The sequence below is a fragment of the Psammomys obesus genome, unplaced genomic scaffold (genome assembly GCF_907164565.1).
Source record: "Psammomys obesus unplaced genomic scaffold, mPsaObe1.curated_primary_1811, whole genome shotgun sequence".
NCBI classification, from domain to species: Eukaryota; Metazoa; Chordata; class Mammalia; order Rodentia; family Muridae; genus Psammomys; species Psammomys obesus.
The window spans coordinates 25,621,371-25,644,194 of record NW_026596046.1 but is presented as its reverse complement, the minus strand read 5'-3'; the positions used below and the strand labels follow the sequence as shown (position 1 = coordinate 25,644,194).

At 43.7% G+C, this 22,824-nt stretch overlaps 1 protein-coding gene and 1 pseudogene across 1 annotated transcript in view; one reads left to right on the top strand and one right to left on the bottom strand.

Annotated features, from left to right (window-relative positions):
- Positions 1-2,892, top strand: part of Ccdc83 (coiled-coil domain containing 83) — a 38,401-nt gene extending 35,509 nt beyond the window's left edge. The window contains exons 9-10 of the mRNA XM_055623638.1: positions 944-1,113; positions 2,731-2,892. Of these exons, the coding sequence (XP_055479613.1) occupies positions 944-1,113; positions 2,731-2,892 (332 nt within the window). The remainder of the gene's footprint in view (positions 1-943; positions 1,114-2,730) is intronic.
- Positions 2,893-12,626: 9,734 nt separating this feature from the next.
- LOC129688435 (40S ribosomal protein S13-like) lies at positions 12,627-17,439 on the bottom strand (annotated as a pseudogene).
- Between the last annotated feature and the right edge of the window lie 5,385 nt (positions 17,440-22,824).

Here is a 22,824-nt window from a genome sequence, read left to right as displayed (position 1 = left end):
TCTTAAAATGTACCCATCACTTACTTCTATATAATTTATATTACTTCCATTTTGTTTTGGTTTGGTTTTTTGGTTGTTTGAGACAGGGTTTCTCTGTGTAGCCTTGGCTTTCCTGGAACTCACTCAGTAGACCAGGCTGGCCTTGAACTCACATAGATCCACCTGCCTCTGCTTCTTTTGTTACTATTTTCTTTATTAAGTTGTTTCATAAATTCTATACTTTTTCTCTAAGATATATTGGGTTTGGTGGTGGCAGCGCCGGGGACTGAACCGAGGGCCCCGTGGAGGCGTCACTGTCACAGTACTGATTAAGCTAAGCCATTCCTTTAGCCCCAAATTTGACATTTCTAAGTTTAGAGTTCTTTCAAATAAAAAAATGTGACCAACAATGGCATTGTATTTTGTCATCTGCTCAAAATATTATTTAATTATTGTAAAAATAAAGGTTTTTTTCTACACCCACTCTAGCTCCCAAATAATGATGCTGAGACCTATTCAACTTATTAATAAGCCTTAAGCACTATAGCTGACTCTTATCTATTCTAACCCAACCATGCTGACCTAGCCTAATTCCCAGCCATGTGCCCCATTACCTGGCATCTAGTTTCACCCTGGCTGCTCCTGCTCCATCCATGTCCTCATGGTAACTCTCCCATGGTGACCTCTCATCTCTTCTTCCCTCTCTCTCCACCTGGGACCCTCTAACTAGGAATGAAATGCTGCCTCCCCTCACCTCTCCTGCCCAGCTATTGGTTGTTGAGCTCTTTATTAACCAACCAGAAATGATGGAGAACAGTTTTCACACAATGCTGAGACAGGAGATTCTTCAATAATAATGGCAATGCTCGTGCTGCAACCGGACTCTCTGAGACACAAAGCAGCACCTGACTGCACCATGCACAAAACCATCTCCCAACAACTTCTTTCTTTGCTTTAGCCCCAGAGGAGAAACTGCCCTCTGAAACCGAGAGTGGAGATATGCTGGACCTCCCACAGGAAAGCAGCCCGGAAGTCAAGCAGAAGGAAGGAGAGGACGTCCCCGCCAAAGAGGACTCCGTCACAGAGGGCTCTGTCATTCATTACTTACTGCACGAGGATGAGCAGGACTTCAAGGTGAGAACACGGTTCTAACCAGAATATCAGTGACTCCAATGCTGGCAGAAGAGACCCGAAATGAAAACACTGAAAAACTGACCTGTAATTCCTAGTAAAACCAGCCCACCATTGGCCTCTCCTGGGCTATTCTTTTTGCTCCCACTTCCAGTCAGTCAGCTACAAGAGAAGGGGTAAGTTATCTTACGCTACCTAAGAAACTGTCCCTAAATCTAGCAGTATAAAACAATACCTTTTATGTGCCTTCAGGGCTCTGTTAGCTGGGGATTGAGCAATGGCTTCACCAGGTTCTCACTTGGGCAGTCACAGCCATATGCTAGTTAGGGCCACCCTCATCTGAAGCCTAGACTGGGGCAAAACCGGCCCACCTCAAGAGGGGGTACTCCTATGTCAAGCAAGATGATGGTGACTCGGTCTCCCTGTAGCCCCTCGAGTGACCGAGGTGGTAACAGAGATCGATAAATGTGTAGGAGGCTCTTGGTTTGGTTTTCAGCATTGAAAAAAAAAAAAAATTAAAGGATGGATGTTTTAGAGTTTTTGCCATTTAAATGCCCAGCCACCACCACTAGCATCCTGGAATCCTAACTCCTGCTGTATCGTGCTGATGGCTGATAATTGTGGACAACAGACGGTAAGCTGAATGCCCCTGGGTTGATGAAAGGTATTCTTATGAGCTTTGGTGGAGGAGCTGCAGCGGCCATGGCGTGGAACGTGCAGATGTTCATCAAACTTCATACGGTGGCAAGCATTTGGAAAGGTGAGGCATCGCCTCCTCTTCTAAGTTCACATAAATACTGAGCACCCTGCCAACACGCCAGGCACCTGTTCATGGTTGAGAATTTTAAGGGAATGGCAGCTAAAGCTCAAAGATGGATTTTCAGACACGAGTCAACAACTACCATGGAGAGAGGAGTATGCTACTCAGGCTGTCCCTCAGCGGCCCCGTGTTTATCACAGGCACGGGGAGCACTCCAGAAAGATTTGCTGGTGTGCCTGTTGAACACGCCAATTATGGCGTAGGAGTCTTCCCAGGAAGGGCCTGGGCATCTGGGGCTGGCTAGAGGATTTTCTAGCCAGTAACTTTCCAGTTCTTTGTGTTGCCTGACTACATACACCTTGGCTGTAGGCTAAGTTTTACCAATACAGTAGCCAAAGAGCCTGGGGAAAGACTGAAATTTGTGGAAAAGTTGCTCAAGGATTACATGATCTGGTCCACACAGCACTTGTGGAACTCTCCAGATAGTTTTATTTGATACTTTTGGATAATGCAGAAAAGTCTGCTGTGGCTTTGCCCTGGCATGTGGAGGACCATGCAAGTTCTCCTTCACCAACAAAGCAGCCTGCAGGCGACACATCTCCACCACCCAACCCACCTCACTCCCCCTGAGATCATCAGCCTTCCCTTCTGCTCACCGGTTCAGCTTTCTACTACAGCCCACAGGGAATATAAACCTAAAAAGTATATTTTTTAAATGTTGCGGCGGCGTTCACATTCCATGTATGTACAGCCGTCACACAATCAGCAGGGCAAAGAGTTCTGTCAGGTGAAGGTCTGCCCAGGAAAGGGACAACTCATTATCAAGCTCACTTGCCAATTACCTCTCCTCTTCACCACAGGAGTATGTCAACTTGGGCCCAATGGCATTGAAGCTAATGGGTGTGGAAGGCAAGAAAATGCCCATTTATCTCCAAAAGAAGGAAATGCGGCTCAGCTTTTATGAAGACGTCCAGAGCCCCGAAAGCCATATCACACATACGATGATGAAGACGTTTCTCTAGGCCTGGGAGCCACAATGTGAAAACCACCCCTCTTTATCAGTTCTTTGCAAATTAAAGTGCTCAAGTTGCTTGCTTAACTCACAGCAATCTATTCTTAAAGCTGGTTTCTCTCTCTTGATTTTTTTTTCAAGACAGGGTTTCTCTGTGTAGCCTCAGCTGTCCTGAACTGGCTTTGTAGAGCAGGCTGGCCTTGAACTCACAGAGATCCACCTTCCTCTGCCTTGCTGAGTGAAAGCTGGTGTTTCTAACCATCATAACCACGTTTAAAATCCTGATTTCAGTTATTGAGCTATTGATTCACTTGCCAGCATAAGTGACAGAAAAAAACTGCTTTGTGTATTTAATATATTTAGAAGACAGTGGTTTCAAATCCTTCTCATTTGAAAATTCATGGATTCATTGAATCCCAATAAGGAGTAGTTGCTAGAAATGTTTTAAAGAAAATTTTAGAGCATATATATTATTGTCCGCTTCTGCCTTTAAAACTGAATGATAATGACTGTAATTTGAACCTATTCTTTAAGCCTATTTATAATGTAAATTAGTTACTTTCTCTGTTGTTGAGCTAAAATGCCCTTACAAAAGGAATTTATAGGAGAACGGGTTTATCTTGGCACACATTTTGAAGGTAAAGCCCATCATTCCAGTGGGGATGAGGGTTAAGAGTGGAAGAATTAGGGGTGATGGTGGGGCTAGAGGTGTAGGGGTTTAGGGGTAAGGGGCTAGGGGTAGGGGTAAGGGGTAGGGGATTAGGAGTGAGGAGTTAAGAGGTGGGAGCTTAGGAGCTGGAGCAAGGAGCGGGGCTAGGGGTAGGGGATAGGGATGGGAGTTAGGGGCAGAGCTTAGGGGTAGGGACCGGGGTCTGTGAACACTTGACTACAGGAGCTGGAGCTTGAGGAAGCTGGTAGCATATTTACACCCAGGAAAAAGAAAACGAATGCGAAACCAGCTTCCTCGAATCTAAAATGTCCGGCGCCCTAGCCTTCCCAGCCCACTATCCCAATCAAGACAACCCTTCACAGGACGCCCAGAGGCTCATGCAATCAGGGCTGGTGTAATCCCAGGTAAGCCTGGAGGCTTGTCTCCTGGGTGATCCCAGACCCTCTCCAGCTGACAGCCCTAACCATTACATAACAGCAATACATAATAACAATAGTAGCAATACGCTCATTCGTTTTTTAAATGTTTATTTTTATGTGTATGAGTGCTCTGTCTGCACGTACATTCCATGTCAGAAGAGGGCATCAGATCTCATTATGGATGGTTGGGAGCCGCCATGTGGTTGCTGGGAATTGAACTCGGGACCTCTGGAAGAACAGACAGCACTCTTAACCTCTGAGCCACCCCTCCAGCCCTGTTCGTTCATTTCTTGGAAATAATTTACTAGCAGGAAGCTCCTCCCCTCCGGAACTGTCCTAAGTCTGTGTACTGTGCAAAGTGTGCTCACTTCCCATGTGAGCAGGGAGGGGTGCTGGCGCTCTGTGAGAGCCACCAACACTGCACCCTGCTTCCGCACACCACAGGGAGAGGGGTTGCTGACCTTCTTAGTGGTGCCGCCACTGATGGGTTCTCTCAAGTGAGACACAATAGTTCCCATTGCGCCCATGCGGCCTGCCCCTTCCCGCTCTCTCCCAGTCCTGCCATGTTCACCCTTGGAAACAGCAGCCGGTAAGTGCCATGGTTGCTGGGCACCTTTTTCTTCCCGGGGCGTTTCTGTGGCCCTCTACAGGGGATGCCGCCTACTCTTCTGTTCCTCGTGACATGTAGGGCCTACGTGCGGTCCTCAGCTCCAGTGTCTTCCAGGTCACCATTCCTCCACTTTCACGTGCTAATACTCCTTTCGAAGTTCTAGACACATGACACCATCTCCACCTTATTCAGATATATTTTTGCTGAGTCTGTCATTACTTTCCATGGTCCATCATTTGGCACCTATGTGCACATGCTTTAGCTACACACACACACACACACACACACACACACAATCATAGTAAGTGTCCAGTCTTCAGGCTTTCTTTCAACTCTCCAAGCTCCACCAAATATATCTATCAAAACGTCTATTTGTCAGCTGGGTGGTGGTGGTGCACGCCTTTAATACTAGCACCCGGGTGGCAGGGGCAGGTGGATTTCTGAGTCTGAGGCCAGCCTGGCCTACAACATGAGTTCCAGGGCAGTCAGGCTCCGCAGAGAAACCCCGTCTCAAAAAGCCAAAATAAACAACAAACAAATAAAATAAAATGCCTATTCGTGATGCACAAGAGTAAAAATGTAGGCTACATATGAGTCTTCACTTGGACCACTCCAAAACAACTCTCATCATGCTCTCTGTACCCCAAAAGCATCTGTGCGCTGTGTCAGTGATTGCCCAGGCTCCCAGCTTCCAATACCTTTTAAAAGTTGCCATTTCAGTTGAGACAATGTTTTCCTACAGAGGTTCATCTGGAACACTTCAGTCTCTCTTGTTCCTCAGTGCTGGAACAAGAGATGCGCTATCACAGCCAGTCCCATGGATCCCCCGTCCCCTGACCTTCATGGGAAGGATTCTGGTGGTAGAGACAGGGAGAGTGGGCGGGATGAACTCTCCCAGCTCCAGCTGCATTCCTGCCAGGCAGGAGTGTCAGCAGTCTCTAGGCCAAAGGTCACAGCTCCATTTGGAAGGCTCACTTAGTATGGCTTCTCTCTAGGTCTAGCAACTTGGCTGGACCTGACTTTGTCCGATCGGTCCTGGAAGAAGGAGCTGTTTGATCTGTCGTTATCTGGAGGGTATTTTATTCACCGTCGGTTCGGTCTCCCACAGTGCAGCTGGCACCACTGTACATGCTTGCTTCGCTGAACTTCTCTTGGGAGTCCTGTATGAATGTGCCCTCTGTCTCCTGTTAGAAGTCTAGAAACACAGAACTGGCAAGTAGGAGCAAAAGACTAAACTTAAAACCATGAAAGCTCCACAAGGAGAGCAACAGAACAAGATAATTTGAACACAGGGAACTTCCCAGAGACTCATACTCCAACCAAGGACTATTCGTGGAGATGACCTGGAACCCCTGCACAGGTGTAGCCCATGGCAGTTCAGTGTCCAAGTGGGTTACATAGTAATGGGAAGAGGGACTGCCTCTGATATAATCTGATTGGCCTGCTTGTTGATCACTTCCCCCTGAGGGGAGAGCAGCCTTACCAGGCCACAGTAAAGGACAATGCAGCCACTTTTGATGAGAACTGATAGACTAAGATCAGAAAGAAGAGGAGAACCTCCCCTATCAGTGGACTTGGGGAGGGGCATGCATGCAGAAAGGGGAGGGAGGGCGGGATCGGGAGGGGAGGAGGGAGGGGCTTATGGGGGGATACAAAATGAATAAAGTGTAATTAATAAAAAATTAAAAAACAAAACAAAACCCATGAAAGCTTCCAGGTGGTGGTGGTGCATACCTTTTGGTTTCATTTTGGGTTTCTTTTTGTTTTGTTTCTTTGTTTTCTGAGACAGGGTTTCTCTGTGGGCTTGGCTGTCCCGGCCTCCCTTTGTAGACCAGGCTGGGCCCCGAGCTCACAGCAATCTGCCTGCCTCCTCTGCCTTCCAAGTGCTGGGATCAAAGGCGTATGCCACCATGCCCAGCTGTGGTGCTTTAATCCCAGAGCTCAGAAGGCAAAGCCAGGTGGATCTCTTTAAATTCAGGGCCCACCTGATCTACAGAGAGGCTTCCAAGTCAGCCAGGGCTACACAGAGAAACCTTGTCTCAAACAGCAAAAACAAAACAAAAAACAAACTACAAAGGTGAGCGCCTAGATGACACCCCCCCACACACACAGGGGTGAGTGCCAGCAGGAATGAGGGTCAAGAGGGGATATACAGCTCAGATACTCTGTCCTGAGGGAGTGGAGCTCAGTCCTAGCTGATTGCAGTAGCTTACTGTGACCCAGCCTAGAATTCCATACACAGAACCTGTGCTGGAAGATGGAAGGATACAGGTTGCTGCTCTTCCAGAGGACTCAGCTTCTGTTCCCCACAGCCACGCCAAGCAACTCACAACTGCCTCTAACTCCACCTCCACGGGACCGCACATGTGGTACAAACAAACACAAACTCACACACATGTACATACATAAAAACTATTTTTTTAAATTGTTGAAGTAAATTTTCAGACAGTAAATAGCGTAGGTGATATCTGGATCGCACGTCTGTGTTGCCTGGCACTACACAGAGAATAGGAGCTGCCTATCCTTTTATCTACCTCCATTCCCAGCCCTGTGGACAGGAAACAGGTCGTCCATCTTTTCCTTTGAAAATACAGCCCTGGGTGTTTTAACATGCCTGGTTTCCCTAGTGCCTGCTGTGCATGCAAGAACCTTTGTGGTCCCAACAATTTAGCAAAATGAAGATTAAATGAAACATTTAAAAGTATTAGGATTAATTTCATTTTTAAGTTCAAGAGACAAAAAGAACATGAATAAAAAAGGAAACTCAAGATGGCATATTTAAAATCAGTAATAGTTATTATAGTATGAATGTAATATATTCCAATTGAAAGATGACTATAGGTGGCTGGAGAGACGGCTCAGAGGTTCAGAGAACTGGCTGTTCTTCCAAAGGTCTTGACTTCAATTCCTAGCAACTACATGGTGGCTCACAACCATCTAAAATGAGATCTGGCGTGCAGACACACATGCAGGTAGAATGCTATATAAATAATAAAATATTTTTTAATGACTATGTTAATACTGTGTGTGTGTGTGTGTGTGTGTGTGTGTGTGTGTGTGTGTGTGTGTAAAAGCCTGTGGTGGCCAGGAAGGAGTATCAGACCCCGGAATCTGGAGTTACAGGAGGCTGTGGGTCAGGCAACCGGGGTGCTGGGAACTGAACGCTGGACCTCTGGAAGAACAGCAACCACTCTTAACCACTGCTCCAGCTCTCCAGCCGCAAACACATCTATTTTAAGAAGTAATGTATTGAAATACATGGTCTCTTTCCCTCATGAAAAAGAAGACTGCAATAGTAGATTCCATAGCACGAGCTTCAAGAGCATGGTACCTGGAGTTGGAATCCTCGCTAGCCACTTGTCACACTGCATAGGAAGGACAAATGTCTGAAACCTCGATTATGGATAAGAGTAAGTTCTAATGTCATATAATAAGCAAGCTGGTACCATGCTGCACAAAGTTTATAAGGAATACAAAAATATTTATCAGATAATTATATATGGAAGGCTTATAAGGACATATACAGCTTATTGTATATTTGACAAGCATTTGAAAAATGCCTCCATTGGTCTACATAACCGCTTTTCTGAATTAAAGGCCACCTGAAGAGAGGGTTCTCACAGGAGCTTCAAGAATCACACTAGAAAGAGTGGATGTCAGAGTGGTGCTGCGCGCCTTGAGTCCCAGCATTTGGGAGGCAGGAAGGGGGATCTCTGAGAGTTTGGGGCCAGTCAGGTCTACACAGTTCCAGGACAAGGCTACACAGAGAGACTCTTTCTCAAAAGAGAAAAAACAAAAACAAAACAAACCAATGGGGATAAAATTAGATCTGGATGCAAAGAATATCTGCACTGATCCAAACTGTGTATTCCTTGCCTATTGTGATTTGTGGAACATTGGGAAAGCTTCTTTCATTCACACCATTTTGAAAACAAAAGCGTAATCTATAAAGTGTCTGGGTTAGGGTTGCTACTTCTGTGAAGAGACACCATGACCAAAAGCAAGTTGAGGAAGAAAGGGTTTGCTTGGCTTATAGTTCCACATCATATCTATCTGAAGAAGTCAGGACAGGGACTCAAACAGGGCAGGAACCTGGAGGCAGGAGCTGACGTAGAGGCCATGGAGAGGCGCTGCTTACTGCCTTGCCCATCATAGCTTGCTCATACTTTCTTATAAAACGAGGACCGCCAGGTCAGTGATGGCCCCAACCCACCATGGGCCGGGCCCTCCCCTATCAATCACTGCTGTGCCACTAGGTTCTGCTTCTGCGCTCAGAGCATCCACTGTGCACCAGGCTGGAAGGAATGAAGCCTAACTGGGCAGGTGGGTTACAGGATCTCAGTTGGGCGGTAAGAGTGGGAGAAAAAGCCTTCTCCAAGATAGTGTTCGGTGAAACAGCTGTTGCTTATTGGGGGCATAAGGGCTGTAAAAACCTTGGGAAAGTAGGCAGGGGTTTTCAGGTTATTGGCTGGGGCTGAGGGGCTGGGAGTGCTTCATTCTCATGGAACGGAATTCCAGCTGGTGGCTGGACATGTCCTTATAAGGAAATAGGAAATTTTAACTTTGTCACCAGGCTGCATAACGACCTCAAGGGTAGCAGAGGTAATGGGTTGAAAGGCTATGTGCACAGGACATGCAGGCCCAGTACAGGGAGGGGGCAGTCCTTACTCCTACCAGTCTCAAGATGAGAGTTTGGGGGTCTGGACACATCCTGACCTCACTCTTGCTCTGGGCTGGCTCCCCTGGTCACATAGATCACCTGTCCCACAAATCACTAATTAAGAAAATGTTCTACAGCTGGATCTTATGGAAGCATTTCCTTGATCAAGGCTTCTTCCTTTTAGATGACTCTAGCTTGTATCAATTTGACAGAAAACTAGCCTAGCCAGCACACAAAGCTTTTACACATTGTAAATATAAGGAAAACGAAAAGTAAAATGCTGCCAAAGCATATACCATGCAAACGTCAACAAAAATAAGGGTAATGTGACCTAACATCAGACAAGGTAGACTTTAATAAGGATCGAGAGGAATTGAGGAAATAATATTTCATAATAATGGATCAATCCATCAGGATTACTTAATAATCCTAGATTTACCTCTATGCAAGAAGCATGGTTGTAAAAAGAACTTTTATTCACCTGGTTCAATTGTTTTCTCAGAGGTTTACTGTCTGTCTGCTCACCTAAGCCTCGTCCTGGAAGCTTCTAGCCTCCGTACAATCTAAACTAGCTGTAGAATGTTTTCTGCCTCTGAGATTTACTGCTGAAAAAGCTCACCTTTTCTTGTTTTTCCTGAGCTCTGGCTGGTTGGTTCAACTCAGCTGTTCTGGCTCAAACTCTTCCCCAGCTAACTTATTCAATCTGGCTTCTCTCTCTCATCCTCTGAATTGCTCTGCTTGGCCTCAAACTAACTCAAGCAATCTGCTCTAATCTCCTGGATCATTCTCATTCTCTGGTTCATTCAGTCTTCACCTGAGTTCTCTCTCTGCAACCCATCTCTCTATTACTGTCCTGGTAAAACTGCCTTGATTCTCGTTTGTTGCCCCTTAAATAGTTTCCCTTTCCTCTCTGTTCTCGTGAGAGTTGGGAGTACCCTATTCTGCCACATCTTTCACTGTTTCTGCCACTCAGTTAGACCTCACTTTCAAACGTGGGGTGCTTCTTTCTACAAGCTAACTTTACCTTCATTGTTTGGGATTAAAGGCGCATACCACCATGCCTGGACCTAAGCTTTTCTATACCTGAAACTTGCTCTATACCAGGCTGGCCTTAAACTCAGATCTGCTTGCCTCTGCCTCCTGAATTAAAGGTGTTGTTTGTATTCCAGATAGACCACACAGACCTAGGTCTTGGATGTGATCTCCTGCCAGAACAGCCATGTTCTGAATGAACATTCACATGGTCTCAAAATATCTAAAGTAATCAATTTTTTAAAAGTAGCAGATTTTGCATTTTATGAGAAGGGAAAAACAAAGAAGCATGAACATTGATTGACATTAAGGTCAGGGGACATAACTCAGTCAGTCAAGTGCTGATCTCTGATCCCCAGAACCCACAGTAAAAAGCTAGCCATGACCGGACACAGCTGGAATCCTAGCACCAGGGCGGAAGCATAGGAAGCGCCCTTGAGCTCTCTGGTCACCCAGCCTCACCGACACAGCAGGGTTGTGTCTCAAAACCCAAGGTGCAAGGTTTTTGAGGAACACCACCAAGGCTGACTCCCGACTGCCACACGCATCCACACACAGGTGCAAACACCCACCCACACAAAAGCAAAGCAGTTGAAAGTGGTAATGGGCCACCTCGATGGAAAACCGAAGACCACGGCAGGGCGAACTGCTGCAGAACACCCATTCTCTTCACGTGCACACGGCATGCTTAGCGATCAAGCCACAGGCCGGCTACCAGGCCTGTGGAGCATTTCAGTGTTTAGGGGGAAATGTGCAGTTTTTAACTCATCGATTAGAAAGCACAGAAAGGCAGAAAAATCAGTAATCTAGGTTTTTACCGTAAAGATCGAGGAGAGGAGGAGGCCAAAATATAAAGTAGAAAGAATAAAATGCAAAATAAAATTAAAAACAGACACTCCACAAAGCCAAAGTGGGTTCTCTGAAGGGCTGAGAAAGGCAGAAAATGCATGAAAAATGAAATATCACTAGGAATTTTATAGTCAGTATTATAAACATAAGAAATGAAGATGTACACCTTCCTGCTAAATCTGACAATCAAAATGCCTTTCCAATCAATAAATCTAACCATATTGATTCTGAAGAAATCAAATCTGATTTAAAAGTGTGTATGCGTGCGCGCGCGCGCGCGCACACACACACACACATTTAAAAAGAATCCAAACCTAGTATCTTCACTGGCAAAATTTTCAGTCATTTTGGAAAGAAATTGCACCAACCATACACAAACTTACCAGGGAAAAAGAACTTCTTGTTCACTCCAAGACCAGTATCATCCCAACACAGAGATCAGCATTTCACAAGGGAAAACCGTAAGCCAGCAGGTCTCCCGAGGGGAGCAGGAAGAATGGGATCCAACTTTGTGGTGGCTGATGACCGGGTGAAGTGTGCCCTTTCTGGAGATCTTGAACCCACATGTCACGGGTGTGTGAACTTTGTTAAGTATTTATTCATCATATAGGATAAGGTAGCTTAAGTACTTGGATGTATTTTCTACTTCAAAACACTGTGAAACACTGTCCCCCCCCAGTTCCCGTATTCTAATCCAATCCATTCCATGAGGTGCTTACGTCTAGTGGTGGGAACGGAGTAAGGATGTCTCCTGAGAGGAAGGTCAAACTTAGTTAACACCGTTTCTGTCACACTGGGGAAGTTCACAGTGCGAGATTACCATGGCAAGGGTCTGGCTCACTGTCCCAGATTTAACCTCACAACATGTGCTTCAATCAGAGGAAAAGAAACAACCAAACGCTTTCAAAATATCAGAGTGCAAAGCATCACATTGCTCTGGCTCAGTGGAGAGAGCGTGCTTAGCATGCACAGGGGTGAGCTCAGCGCCCAGCATTGCCAAAAGCATCACTGGGAAATGGCCCTTGCCTTCTGGTGCTTCAACTTTTGAACAGAAGCACTTCTAAAACAAATCTACGTTAGTTTTTTTTTTTTTTTTTTTTTTTTTTTTTGGTTTATACAGTGATAGTTTGTTAGGTGGCTACATTATGTAAAACTTGGCCACCAAACTACTGCTAGAGTCCTCAACCAAATCCTTGTTCGTTTCGGGTACAAACCCTTCTAGCCTGTCCCAGAGTTAACAGATGAGAAGATCAACTTGCCTCTGAGGATCCCATGGACCAGGAGGAGGTTGAACCACGTTTGCTATTGTCTTCTGCAGTAGAAAGCATCAAAACAATAACAAGCAGCAGTAGGAGCCCACAGAACAAGCTATTAAATTTGTGAGTACCTCTATCCTGTATAAGCTACATTATTCTATTTTCACATTTAGTGATAGGTTTTGGAAAGGATTTTATTTATTTATTTTTATTCAGAGTGATTTTATTGCTGGTGTATACAAGAGAATTTATGACACTGGAGCAGAGGTGGTGGGTGACTCGTATTTCCAACCGGGAGGGAGAACCCGCTCAGTCTCATATTAACGAGCCAACTGGTAAATTCTGCTCTCTATCAGAATCAGGCGGAATTTAGCATCCTTATCCTTTCTGTTTCTCTCAAGATGCTTGTGGACAGCAATAGCTTTCTTAATCAAATGGTAGAGATCCTCAGGGTGAGATCAGGGGCAAGTCCTTCGGACTTAAGAATTCTCAAGATTTTATTACCAGTCAGAAAACGGACTTGTGCTATACAATGTGAGTCCCTCAGGATCACACCTAGCTGGGAGGGAGTCAGGCCTTTCTTGGCCAGTTTGTAAATCTGTTCCTTTACATCAGAAGTCAACGTCAGCCATGTGGGGATGCTACGGCGAAAGGGAAGCGCTGACTGGGACAGGCCCTTCCCGGGAGCCTGCAGGCGATGATGATGGCGGAGGTCTGGCAGCAAAGAGTGGGAAAGGATTTAAATCCACATAAATCTGTTGGGGCTTATGAACATTTCAGTTCTCAGGGTAATGTATATATGCATTCTGTCATTCTAGATTTTGGGGATGGCCACCATGTGGTGGCAGCTTTAGCCTCAGGCTCAGAACTTGCTTCTGTTGACCCAGAGGTTATAAAGATTTAAAGAATTTAAGAAGGTAGGAACAGGGTTTGAAAAATAAACTTTGTTGGGACTAGCTAGAATTTGGACTCTCTGGCAGTTAGAGAACATTTTAAAGTACTAGTTTGCTCTTCTGTACTTCACGGACCAGCTTTAGGTCACAGCTCCAATAACTGACCTTTAGCAATAATTTGACTTTCTGGAAACAAAGCTAAACATGTTCGGCTGTCTTTACAATGTATTCCTGGGGTGACATGTAGAGCATTACCTTGCTCTATCCATTGGAAGGGGAGGCACAAGCCAGTCTCTAGTGACGCTGGGGCTGTACACTGTCAAGGAAAGCCCAAGTGAGAGTCAGTCGCCAGCCACCGCTGGTGTGAGGGGCCAGCCTGCCCTGGCGAACACTACTTGGTCTTCATCAGGCCAAGTGGTGAGACTAGTTCCCAAATGTTAATGAGTGGAAGGGATGGGGCATGGAGCCCTTCTGTTTTCTTTTTCTCTATAGTCAGACACTGAGGCAATTCAGGGCACAGGGAAGCTAGAATGCTTTTGAAGCAGTAAAGGCCTGCTTGTTAACAGACCCCTTGGTCCTAGTGAGTTTAACCAGACATCATCACAACAGTTCTCTGTATTTTCTTGGAATTAACAGGGGCTTGCATTAAAAGCAAGGAAGCGTGTCCTCAAGCAGTAGAGGCTTTCTAAATGTTAGTGACTTTAACTAGATTGTTTCCATTTCCCATTCCTATGACATATAGGACTCAAATTCCCAAAGTTTTTTTACTGTGACTTTTTGAATTAGTTATGTTTTAGTTTATTCTGTTCTATGATATGAAAAGGTGATTTTAAAAAGTCAAGATACTTAAAACCCTTTGAATAGAAACATTTTCAGATGTTCTGAGTAATAAGCAAGTTTCACAGCAACTGCAAATTCAGACATCTGCACACTCGTAGTCTCAGGCTGCGTCAGCACTCCCCTCAGTCCTGTGGCTAACCTGCTGACCCTGTCTTGGTGGCTTAGTGCCGTCTTTTTGTATAGTCTCAGCTATAAAAAGGTGCTAGCCTTTGCAACATTTCCCTTCTGAGAGAAGGGAAGCTGCTTCTAGCTGCCGACTCCTAAGTGGGGAGGGGTATGGACTCAGACACAGCTGAGGTTCTAGGGAAAGGGGAGAGTTTACTTGGTCTCTCTCCGTGAAAGTGAAACTTTTTAACACCAGAAGTTTTCTCTAAAAAGTGTTCTTTGGGACTACTTATATAAAGATGTCACTGTGGAACAGAGCTAGGGCTGGTAAAAAAAAGGTACACATTTTTAACACACCATGTAACATCCACCTGGCCTAGTACTCTATACATTTTTACTTCATTTTTTAAGCATCTATTTTTTTTTCACTAAAATATTGCAATGTTAACACTAATCTTTAAAAAGAAAATGGAAAGCATGGGATATTGTTTTAAAGACATTGATCAGAAAAAAACTTAAGATGAACAATTAATTTGGTACCAGTATGACTGAATAGTAGGGCCTAATTTGCACTTGATTTATTCCATGACTTGTTCTTTAAGACTGTTCATTCAGCTGTTTTAGCTGGGAAAAGCAGAGAGAAGGAAGGACAGACAAATACAGAGAGACACACACCTTAACGACCATGGAACAGAACCGAAAAGTGCACCCAGATCAATCTTGAGGAAGCAAAGCTATGTAGTGCCAGGCAAGGTCCACATGTGAAAGAAAAGAAATCCAGTCTGTTTGAATAATTGTTGTTTTCCGTTTAAGACAACTAAACTAAGTCCAAATACTGAGGCTAAAATGTTATCCAGAAAAAAAGTTTCATAACAAAATGTGGTCTCTAAGACATTAAAGTCCCAGTCATTCATTGTTAAAAGAGAAGAAAACCCAAAGGCTTTAACTATGCATCAGAAAGTGTTCTGCTTGAGAAAGTAACGCTGGGCATCGCAGACCACCACCTAAGGAGATTGTAAGTGTGGACCTGGCTGTTTCAAGTTTGTTTTGTTTCCAGTACTGGACATCGAACCCAGGGCCTTCTGCATGCTAGGGAAGACCTCTACCACTGAACTACGCCCCAAAGACTTATCTTAAAGCTCACTAAAATATATTAGGGTTGGAACTAAGTGGAAGAGCCCTTGCCTATCAAGTACAAGGCTCAGAGTTCCAATCCCAGCAATGAAGATTAAAAAGATGTGGCCACCTCAGGATCCCAAGGACTCAGCTCACACAAGAACAACTGTACAACCAGGGGTTCAGTGCTATGCTTTGGAAGCAGCTCACAGGACTATTGTTAATGATTCAAAAGAGCTGAATGGACATTCTGAAGTCTGAACTTTTAAGACTCAAGAAACACTAACGCCAGCAAACACCCAAGTGTGCTTATGCAGGCACTTTGCATAACCTTATTACACAACCCTGAGGTAGGGGCTGCAACTATCTTCCATTTTGCAGAGAGAAAAACAGGCTGAGGTCAAGCTTTGCAACTTGCCTAAAGCTGCCAAGCTAGTTGGAAAAAGTAGGCAGTTTGCTTCCAGATTGATTCTAGCCCCCATGCTGTGCAGCATCACTGTAAACAAGCTCTATAATTGAAGCTCTATCATGTGCCAGGCTATTATAAATGCTTTGACTTACTAACTCATTAAATACAACACTCCTATGAGGAAGGCACTGTTATACTGTACAGATTAAGAAACCGAGGTCCACCATTACTGTTCTACTTGAATGGCTCATTAAGAAATTGGTTCTCTCAAGAGATTAAATGTTCTCCATGAGACAAGGATCTCTCCAAACAGTCGTATAGGTTCATCTTCCAGATTCTATTTGCTCTCCTTCCATTTGTCCCATCTCCTCCTCAGGCAAAACTAAGCATCCATCCCCATCTCCATAGATTTTGTAGCTTCTTGTCTTTGGACCAGCTTGAGCCTAATTTGTTCATGCCTCACACTAATCCAAAAGTCTTCTAACTAGCTTATCCATTTCTCCTTTTCTCTTGTCTTTCACCACAGCAACCAATCCTTTAACATTTTTACAGTAATTTCCAGCGCGTTAGTTTTTTCAGCTCAGGAAGAACTCCAAGTCTCAGCCAGCTTAAGTCCTGGTCCACTCAGACCTCAGCATCCACCAAACTCCTCTAGCTTCTGGTTGCTCTGGCCTTACTGGCAACCTTGCTGCTTGTCTGATGAGCTAAACAAATTCCTTCAGATGTTTGCCGCCTTCTGCTTGTGTATGTGTGGGGGCACAGCTCTGCCCACCTTATTTCACCCTATCCAAAAACCACCATGCTCAGCTGGTAGCAGCACGGAGTGACTTCTCAAACACTCATCCCTGTGGTACACTGCCAACTTTAACTCATACTTACAACTATCTCCTGGCACATGGAAGGCTTCTGGTATGCTTAAAAGGTGAACGAACGAGTGGATTTACTTCATTTAAACTTCTTTGGCCAGCCTGTACACTCTTTGCTGGTAGTCCATGACCTGTTTTCCCAGCCAAATGTACCTCTTCTTTTCCTTTCTCAAACCTGGGTACTATGACTTCTGTCTCTGAACAGACAGTGTGGGGTCTATATTTCACTCGTGTTGTCCATTCTCTGCTTCAGTTAAGTCCTTGATGCCTCTTCCCTGGTTTTCCTTCAGTCCAGATGGCTCATTCCTGAGTTCTAGCTACCCTCAGTGGGCTTACTAATGGAGGTGTTTCAATGGAACCCATCCTTGGTTTGCCTTTTCCCATACTGCTGCCACACTGCTCCTTTGGTAATTTCAGCCACCACGAATATTGTTTTGCATCATCTTTCCCATATTTTGGACTTTAGATTTTCAAAGCAATGCCAAACAAGGGAAACACATTTTTTTTTAAAAATCAGTTTCTGAAACAGCTTTCCAGTTTACACCACCTCTTATGAGTGGCGAAGAGTTTCCTCTTAGGAATAATATAGTTTAACAGGAAAAACTGAGAAATACAACAAAACTGATAATCCCAGAACTATTTCAAAAGACAGGCAATGGGTTAACCTGAACAGAAGACCCAAGGACTGAGACCTGAGAAAGGTTACAATTTCCAATTGTGGTAAAGATTGAACATTTAGTGAACAATATCCTGTGCAGACACATTGGAGAGGTCCAGCAGTGAGGTCACAGGATCCATGGGAAGTACCTCCATCCACCACACGGTGTATCATCCCTCCTTTCCTAGGAAGCTACTGGTTTGGTTTGGTTTTAAAGATAAGAAATTATCAATCAAGAATACTTTGTTTTTTGTTCAAATAAAAATACTTTGTGTTCTTTGTTTTTTGTTTCTTGTTTTTGAGAGAGAAAACAAACTTGGGTGGCTCAGGGAAGTGTGAAAGATTTTGGAGGTGTTGAGGGAAGAGAAAAACATGGATCAAAATATATTGTATGAAGAAAACTTAATTAAAAAGGTTTTTAAATTATGTGTTTGTCCATTGTAGGTATGTATACATAAATGCAAGTGCTCGTGGGGGATAGAAAAAGGCATCAGATTCCTCTGGAAATGTAGTTAAGTCAGTTATGAGATTCCAACAAGGGTGCCTGGAACCAAACTGACTCCTGACTCCAGTCTCCCGCAGAGCACTGTGTGCTCTTAATTGCTGACTCATCTCCCTGGCACCTTGAAACAAGTATTCTAACCTCGCATTTGGGGGAAAAAAAAATTTGAGGCAAATATCCAAAATATAAAAATAACTCAAAAAACTAGATAGTAAAAAAACAACCCAATTAAAAAAATGGGGTACAGATCTAAACAGAGAATTCTCAAATAGCTGAGGAACACTTAAAGAAACATTCAACATCCTTACCTACCAGGAAAATGCAAATCAAAACTACCCATCAGAATGGCTAAGATCAATAAAACAAGTGACAGCTCATGCTGGTGAGGATGTGGAGTTAAGGGAACAAGCATCCATTGCTGGTGGGAATGCAAACCTGTACAGCCACTATGGTGTTCAGTGTGGTGGTTCTTGAGATGGGAATTGATCTACCTCAAGCACCAGCTCTATATACTTTTGGGTGTATACCCAAGGCACTTTATCCTACCACAGAGACACTTTCTCAACCATGTTCATTGCTGCTCTATTTATGATAGCCATAAATGGGAAACAATCTAGATGTCCCTCCACAAAAGACTGGATAAAGAAAATGAGGTATTTACACAATGGATTATCCTCAGCTGTTTAAAAACAATGAATTTAGCCATTCAAGATAGGTGTTAAGGTGGAAGCTCAGGATCATTTTGATTTGCATTTCCTAAATGACATAGGAGGTTGAGCATTTCTTTTGTTTCTCTGCCGTTCGATATTCCTCTGCTGAGAATTGTTTAGCTCTGTACCCCATTTTTTATTTAGATTATTTGGATTGTTGGTGTTAAAGTTCAATTCTTTATATATTCTGGATTTTAGCCCTCTTGTCAAATGTAGGGTGACATCAGAAGTAGGAGAAGACAAGGAACAGGACAGGAGCGTTCCACAGGGGCCTCTGAAAGACTACACACCAGGGTATTGAAGGAGATACTGAAACACACAAACTTTGGGCAGAGTGCTAGAAACCTTATGGAAGAAGAGGGAGATAGAAAGACCTGGAGGGGACAGGAACTCCACAAGGAGAACAAAGCCAAAAACACCTGGGCCAATGTAGCCTGCAGAGACCTGATATTCGAACCAAGGACCATGCATGGAGTGGACCTAAACCCAGGCTCAGAGGAAGCCCATTGCGCCATCGGCGGCTCAGTTTCCAAGTGGGTTCTCTAGTAAGGGGAGCAAGAGCTGTCTCTGACATGAACTCAGTGGCCTGCTCTTTGATCACCTCCCCCTGGGGGTGGGGGTGCAGCCTTGCCAGACCACAGAGGAAAATGATACAGCCAGCCTTTGATGAGACCTGATAAGCTAGGGTCAGATAAAAGGGGAGGAGGTCCTCCCCTATCAGTGGGCTAGGGAAAGGGCATAGGGGAAGAAGAGGGAAGGTGGGTGGGACTGGGAGAAGACAAGGGAAGGGGCTACGGCGGGGATACAAAGTGACTAAATTTTAATTAATTAAAATTAAATGAATTTTCAGGTAAATGGATAGAACTAGGAGAAAAAAAAATCATCTTGAGTAAGGTAATCCAAACTCAGAACCACAGAGATTAGGTAGAGTAGGGGACTAAGGGGCAGATACATCTCCCTAGGAAAAGGAAATAGAATAGCTATGGATGGATGGGGAGGGATGGTACAGGAGGATCAAGTGGAGAGGGGAGAAAGGGAGTGGGGGGGGTATGAGAAGAAATATGGGGAGAGACAGCTAAAATTAAGGGCCATTTGAAGGACAGTACAGAAACCTAATAAAGAAGCTTCCTAATATATATATATATATATATATATATTAGGAAGCTTCTTTATATAGGTGATCTAAATGAAATCACCAAATAATGGAGACAGAGCCCCAAATGGCCATCTCATCACCAATGAAACTTCCAGTACTAGGACTGGATTACATCTAACCAAGCTGTTGACCAAATGGTTCCCATGGGAACCCCCAAACAAGGATGTGGCCAAGACTATGGGTTCCTTTCTACAACTGACTCCAAGGGAGTCTCACTAGGGAAACAAACTCTTTAAGAACAGGCTGCATGCCCAAAAGACAAACCCAATGCCATCCTTGGAGGTTCCTTGTCCCACAACGTTTTCTTTTTACTCTACAAGTCTTCTGCATATATATTATGGCTTCCAGTTTATAAGTTTTGTTGTGGATTACTGGTGTGTGCAAACAAATGGATCTTTTACTTGTGCCTTCTCTTGGGCTCTTTTCCTCTGTTTGTTCTGCCCAATTCTGATGTTAGTTTTGGTTTTATCATTATTATACTAATATCTCTTAGAAGCCTGGTTGTTTTCTAATGAGAAAGGAAAAGGAATAGATCAGTTGGGATGGGAGATGGGGAGGAACTGGGAGTAGAGGGGAAACCATAATAAAGATATATTGTGTGAGGGGGGGGGAAATGTTTTAAAAGGCCTGAAAAAAAAAAGTGTGGATGGATGGGTGGAAGGCCTGCTTCTCTGTTGGCTTAATGACAGATGATCTTGCTTGTTGAAGGATACTGGCAGAGTGTTCTCGTGTCTAGTGAAGGCCAGTCCTCTTTGAGGTGGAAAGTATTTTCTTCCCTTTGGTTGATTTAACATGGGTCGTATGGCCTACCACAAGTTTCTGCTGTAGTCTGTGTATGCTGACACACTTAACACAACACACAGACCTGTACTGTACATGCAGTCTTTCAGGAAAGCTTCTGGAAGCACTATGTATCTTCCTATCATCCCATTCTCTGAACTACAACACTAATGTGTTTCACAACGTAATTCAAGCTCCCTACCCCAATTACTACCTGCAGACCATATTGAGTACATTTCTTTTTAAATTTATTTTTACGTGTTTTGCCTGCATGTATGTGTGTTTGAGGGTGCCAGATTCTCTGGAAGTAGGGCTAGTTTTGAGCTGCTATGTGGATGCTGGGAATTGAACCTGGGTCCTCTGGGAAGAGCAGCCAGTGTTCTTAACCGCTGAGTGCCCTCTCAAGCCTCTCCTTGAGTAAATTTCTAAAAGTAGAATTAGTGATCTTAAAACCTTATGTCAACAATTGCTGATGCTCATCCAAAAAGGTAGGAGGAGCTGTGGGGAGCCTGTGTAAGAAAGCTGTGAAGTTCTTGCCGCTACCTCAGAGAAGGCTGCTTCTTGGGAACCCTCCAATCTATTCCATTCTGCTGCAGCTTCTTTCAGTTGCTGAAACTGATTGAATGGAATTAAGGGATCTGCAGTTCAAGCCCAAAATTACCAGAGCTGCACTTTGCTACCCAGCAGTACCAGTGTGTTGTGCTTTGGTGCTCCCATGTGATATTCTTAAAAGGAAGAAATGAACTTTCTGAACAGACAGCCTGAAGTCCAGATAAATGGAGCACAGAACGACCACCAAGTGTTCCAGGCTGAAGGAACAATAAAGGAAGCTAGGCAGGGTACTTGAACAGAGCAGGCCCAATAGGGCCACAGTTGGTTCCCAAGGTAAATTTGAGAATTATTTTAAAACCAACTTCACCGTTAGCTCTTGTGGTTGGGATGCAGCTCAGAGAAAGAGTGCATGTTTGGATTTGGTGTCCAGCACAAAAAACTTAAAAACTATATACAGTAGCTAGAAAACATTTTTTAATCCGAGTTTAACAGAAAATAGCTTCCCTAAAACATTCTAACTGCACTTTTCTCTATTTGCCTATAGTCAGCTTACTTACTTTTCTCAAGATTGCCATATCTGTCCCCAAAGAAATGCCCTATAAAGGAAGATTGAGAGCACTGGCTGCTCTTCCGGATGATCTGGGCTCAATTCTTTGCACCCACATGGTGGCTAACAACCACCTGTAATTCCATTTCCTGTGGAACTGACGTCCTCTTTTGGCTTCTGTGGGCATCATGCATCCACGCTACACATATATATTTGCAGGCAAAATAACTACATACAAAAAAAATAAAAAAAGAAATGCCCTATAAGGAAGTTTACATCATTTTTGACAATGTTCAGTTGCATACAGTGGTAAGCCATGTCTTTCACACAATCAAACTCACAAGGCCAGTTTAGAAAGTATCTGGAGGAGATGTAGTTGCCCTTCACAACTCCTACCAACTTCAGGACACCAGGAAAGAAGGCAGGAGTGTGCTTCATAGATGATCATCTGGGAGTCAAGAGTGGACAACAGTCTGGACTGCAGGGACAGGATTCCCATTTAAATTCTGAATTGATGACAGCAACTCAATGACCCATGCCACTAATTCTCCGCCTCTTCCACCTTCTCCTTTTACACCATGGACAAAATCCTGTTGTTTCCTATCCATAATACAGACTGGATGTGAATTATTCCTTCAGAGCCCAGAAGTATTTAAACAATAAAATGGAGGTGGTTATAAAGCATTTCACATGCAGAAACATACTACCAAAATAATGCCGTGAAAGAATTGTCACAGAACTTAAAATAGCCACTCAAAATACCAAGAGATAAAAATTTACTATTTTAAGGGCTCTAATTTAAAATACAATTTCTCAGTTTATATGGAAACATTTTAATTAACAGTGAAATTTGAAAATCAGTTAGTCATATTAACAAAACACACTGGCTAAGGACTGTGTGATTTTTTTCCAACCAAAGCAAACATTTAGTAGTACAAAGCTTCTAGTCTCTTTGATGCACTGACTCCTGGTTATTATTCACTATGCTATATGATACAAATATTCTTTAGCGTACATAATTTCAAGCATTAAAGAGTACTTTCTTCCTTAACTTACCTGACTGAAGGCATCCAGTCAGAAAGGAAAAGTGAATAACTGTAATAAGTAGTTCAGTTTCTAAGTGAGTCCAGATGGTGACAAGAATTAAAACATGATTCTTTTTGAATGTTTAAATAAAAACAAATTTTACATTTTATTAAACCAGCAGATATAACCTCCTGGGTATAATTTTATTAGCAAAAAACTGATGATATTGATAATAAAAAAATGAAAGGAAAAAGGAAAATGCACCTCAAACCAGAATACCATAACA